General features: G+C 33.6%; 1 protein-coding gene across 1 annotated transcript; it reads right to left on the reverse strand.

The window, feature by feature from the left end:
• Window positions 1–986: 986 nt before the first annotated feature.
• On the reverse strand, window positions 987–3,787 carry LOC117169210 (protein lethal(2)essential for life-like). Its single transcript, XM_033355458.1, has 2 exons — window positions 3,158–3,787; window positions 987–1,849 (listed from the first exon to the last, which is right to left on the reverse strand). The coding sequence occupies exons 1-2, from the start codon at window positions 3,419–3,421 to the stop codon at window positions 1,478–1,480; spliced, it is 636 nt and encodes a 211-aa protein (XP_033211349.1). The 5' UTR covers window positions 3,422–3,787; the 3' UTR covers window positions 987–1,477.
• Between the last annotated feature and the right edge of the window lie 263 nt (window positions 3,788–4,050).

The following is a 4,050-nucleotide window of genomic DNA, read 5'->3' on the forward strand; positions in this document are numbered from 1 at the left end:
CGCGCGCAACTCAGTCATTTACAGCGTCTCCTACTATATTCACACGGTCATAGCCCTGTCATAGTATTGGACCGCATCTCGTTTCAGATCTGGGATCACTGTAATGATGTGCTATGATTGGGTGAAAGAGTAAAAAGATGCATGTCCGAATGAAAAAGAGAAAAGAGTAGTGCGAGCGAAGAGGGAGTTTTAAAAAGATCGTAACACGGCGAACGAGAGAAGGAGAATAGAAAAACTCTGGATTCCCTCGGAGTAGGTACTCGTCGACCTGACTCGGGGTTAATATCCTTTAAATCTTTTGCATTTTGTTAATGCGGACGTAGCCTAACTTGATTGAAAAATACATAAATGACTTTTATTACTGCAATTAAATGTTTCATGATTTATTTTTATCAAATTAAATATTTTCCCGGTTCCATATAAATGGTTCACAATCCATACTGAACCCACCAATCAGACAACGAGCCAGCAGAAGGTGGATTTCAGCTTGTTACACTAGCCAGGAAGTGCTGCCATCTCGAGATGAAGGTTCCACACTTTCTACTTGTGTGATCTACGATGTTATCTGCAGCCGACAAAATTGATTTGCTAAAACTTACAACATTTCACATTTTCAAGTAAAAATCTCAACTAAAATCTAAGCTTACTACATTTCACATTTTCAAGTAACAATGTCAGCTAAAATCTAAACTTACAACATTTCACATTTTCAAGTAACAATCTCAGCTAAAATCTAATTTGAAACTAATTCGAAATTGAACTGCTTTCAATTGTCAATTTTTAGCTTTTCAAAACTATTACTAACCAAAACAATAAAATAAAAATACTAGGGTTTGAACCATGATCAATGAGATCATATGGTTTGAACGTAGCATGTATGCGCTAAGAAAAAAACACTTCATTTACAAAAACGGTTTTTCTTTATTATTATTACTTAAACCCTACAAAGTACAATATTTAATTTCAAAATTTGTGAAGTTCGAAAAAAAATTAAATTAAAAAAATTCAGTTTTAAATATAAATTAATAATCTTATAAACCCCTGGTTCGGATTCCCTGAGGAAATGCAAAACCTGTACAATGACCGGTTTGCAAAAATGCAATCGACAATGAATTCGAAAACAATTTAACGATATATCTACTAGTCAGCAGTAGATGCTTACAAAGCTATGAAAGTTACGTTTACAAAAGTAATTTCATAATTAATCCGAGAACTCTTACTAAAAAAAAATATCTTCAATCTAAGAAGAAAAACTCACATTTTCAGGATTCGTGTACCTTATCCACAGGTTTTTTTTAAAGTCTAAAGAAGAGTACTTTTTGAGTAATTGAGTAACTTACAAGCTACAAATGGAGTGATTAAATCGTCCATGAGGTCTTCAATTAGAAATTAAACATAATAAATACTTCGTCGAATGGAAATACAAAAATGAAAATGAACAAAATCATCGCATCGTGAAGAAATGATTATTGTAAGCCTAGGCAGCTTTGACTGTCTTGTCAGAAGCTCGCTGAGGTGCTGGAGTCTTCGTCTCAGTAGCAGCCTTGCTGGATGCGTCCTTCACTGCAGGTTGGCCAGTGTGCTCAATCTGGATGACTCTTTCCCTCTTCTCCTCGTCAGCAAGCTGCTTTCGTGGTGCAGAGATCATTAAAACACCATCGGAGGACAGATGAGAGGAAAGTTGATCGATGTCGCACTGCTCAGGAACCAGGTACTTCCTGGTGAACTGCCGAGAAATCCACCCATGCTCGTCTTCTTTTTCCTCGTGTTTTCCCTCGATTATCACATTCTTGCCGACAACCTTCACTTTGATTTCTTCGGGGTGGAACTGCTGGACATCGAGAGTCACCTGAAATTAAAATTGAATCAGTCATATTTTGTTTTGTTATCATTTTTAATTTTAGAATGTTGCATTAGATTTCTAATGCAAAAAAAATTACTGCAGAATTCTATTTGATTTTTATTATATGCAACAGATTTTAAAGTTTAAATTAAATTTCTGATTCAAAGAACAATAATTTAGTATTTGAGAGCATTGCCGGAATTCTTCTTAAATAAGTTAAATTATTTTTATTTTAAATAGTTAAATTTTTCTTAATCTTCGAAATTTTATTTATAAATTACGAAACATCTGAATCTTGTTTACAATTTTTTTTAATTTTAAATTATTTTTGAAATTTTATTACAACTTCTAATCATCTTTTAAATTAATTCGAACTCCTCTTTATTTATTTATTTTTTGATCCTGCAAAATATGAATATTTCGTCAAAATCTTCCAGATTAATTGTTGAAATTTTTGGAAATCTTTTTAGATCTTTTTAAATATTCTCTTAAAATTAATTTTTCAAAATAAATTCATTTTCAATTTTTCTCGGAATCTTGAGAAGCCTTTCACAAATCTTAAAAAGCTTCCAAATTTTTAGCTCGAAATCTACAAAAATCAACATTTTGATTTTAATTCGGCCGTGGGCTATTCGCACCTAACTTTCAGTACGAATGGCCAGATTTGTCGGTATTCGTAGACACTTCCTTTAAATTATTGAAAATCATTTCAATATTTTAAAATTCATTTTGAATTTTTTTTCAGGCTCTAAATATGTCTTCAACTTACTCGAATTTTGTATAGGAATCATAGGTGTTCAATATTTATCATGCATCAAAATTCGACAATTTTACTTGTAAATTAAATTTTCGTAAATAGTACGATTAAAATCCTAAAATTCAGTTTTTTTTTATTTGACTAATTAACTTATTATTACTAGCTTTAAATGAACATTGAAATATTTCTGAATATGTAGCAATTGTTCTTTTTCATAATTAAAAATTTTAAAAATTTTATACTGTCACAATATTTTAAATTGCATAAAATCGGACATTTACATTTAACCGATTTGACTAAAATTGGGTGTACTTTATTTTCGGTAAAAAAAAAAATTTCACTAGGCACAGCTTTAGGAAATTCCTTTCAATCCCTTTAAAAAATGTTCAAAGGTGTCATTTACTTTTGATAGGAATAAAAGCGAATAATTTTGTGCAGAAATCTGAAATGTTCGGAGTTTTTAAGAAACAATATCTCTCGTGCAAGCATTTCAAAGTGTAAGCAATTGAATATAAAATCAAAATTTTATACTGAATGTTTTGCTAAATATCACTTACTTGAAATTTATCTTTATCAGTGTGGACAGTAGAAACTCCACCAGATTTGCGAGCGACGGCGAGACTTCTGTCATACGGATGTCGGTGGTGAGCAATACGACGATGAAGATGATGGGGTCTGGCCACCAACAAATCCGACATGGGAGAGATCGAACGCTCCAGGTCTTCAGGGTGGAGCCCGTGGCCAAAATGTTGGTCGAAAATTCGGTGTGGACGATCCAGGTCTTCCCACCAGTTGGAAAACAGCATTGGGACGAGCGACATTTTCAGCTAACCTCAATTCCTCCACAAATTTGACGATAAATACACGTTATAGCGTATCCTTGAGAATATTTCAATGCTTAGCTCTTTTGCTACTTCCGTATAAACGCGCACTTTGTGGACAACGTTCGTTTCCGACAGCGGTAAAATTTCAAATCTGTTTTGTTGTCGCGTACGCTGGTTTATATTCCCACTACGTAGAGAGCACAGGAGAGGGGGCTGCAACGGCTAGAAGTGAGTGGAAGCAACGCGCAAGGCAACGTCTCGAATTTACTGTAATGTTCGATATCTAGAAATTACGAGATCTTCTCGACGATTCGCGAAATAATACGAAGAAATTTCTGCTTGTGATATTGTAGTATAGAAGATGAATCATTCAACACAAAACTGGAAATTGATGCACGTGTAGGCAAACGTATAAACACGTTTGAACTCGACCTGCCTGAATGATTCGACGAAGCCTATAGAAAATATACCGGCCGGTAACCGGCGAATCTAAATAACAATACAACGAAACGCAAGGGAATTTATGAAATGTTTCTGAAATAATATACATTTGTAACCGATAAATTATTTTGCAACGTGCAGGTTTTGTTTGGACTAGGAAAAACTAATTAAAAATAATAATTTTA

The sequence above is a fragment of the Belonocnema kinseyi genome, chromosome 3, assembly GCF_010883055.1.
Source record: "Belonocnema kinseyi isolate 2016_QV_RU_SX_M_011 chromosome 3, B_treatae_v1, whole genome shotgun sequence".
Classification (NCBI taxonomy): domain Eukaryota; kingdom Metazoa; phylum Arthropoda; class Insecta; order Hymenoptera; family Cynipidae; genus Belonocnema; species Belonocnema kinseyi.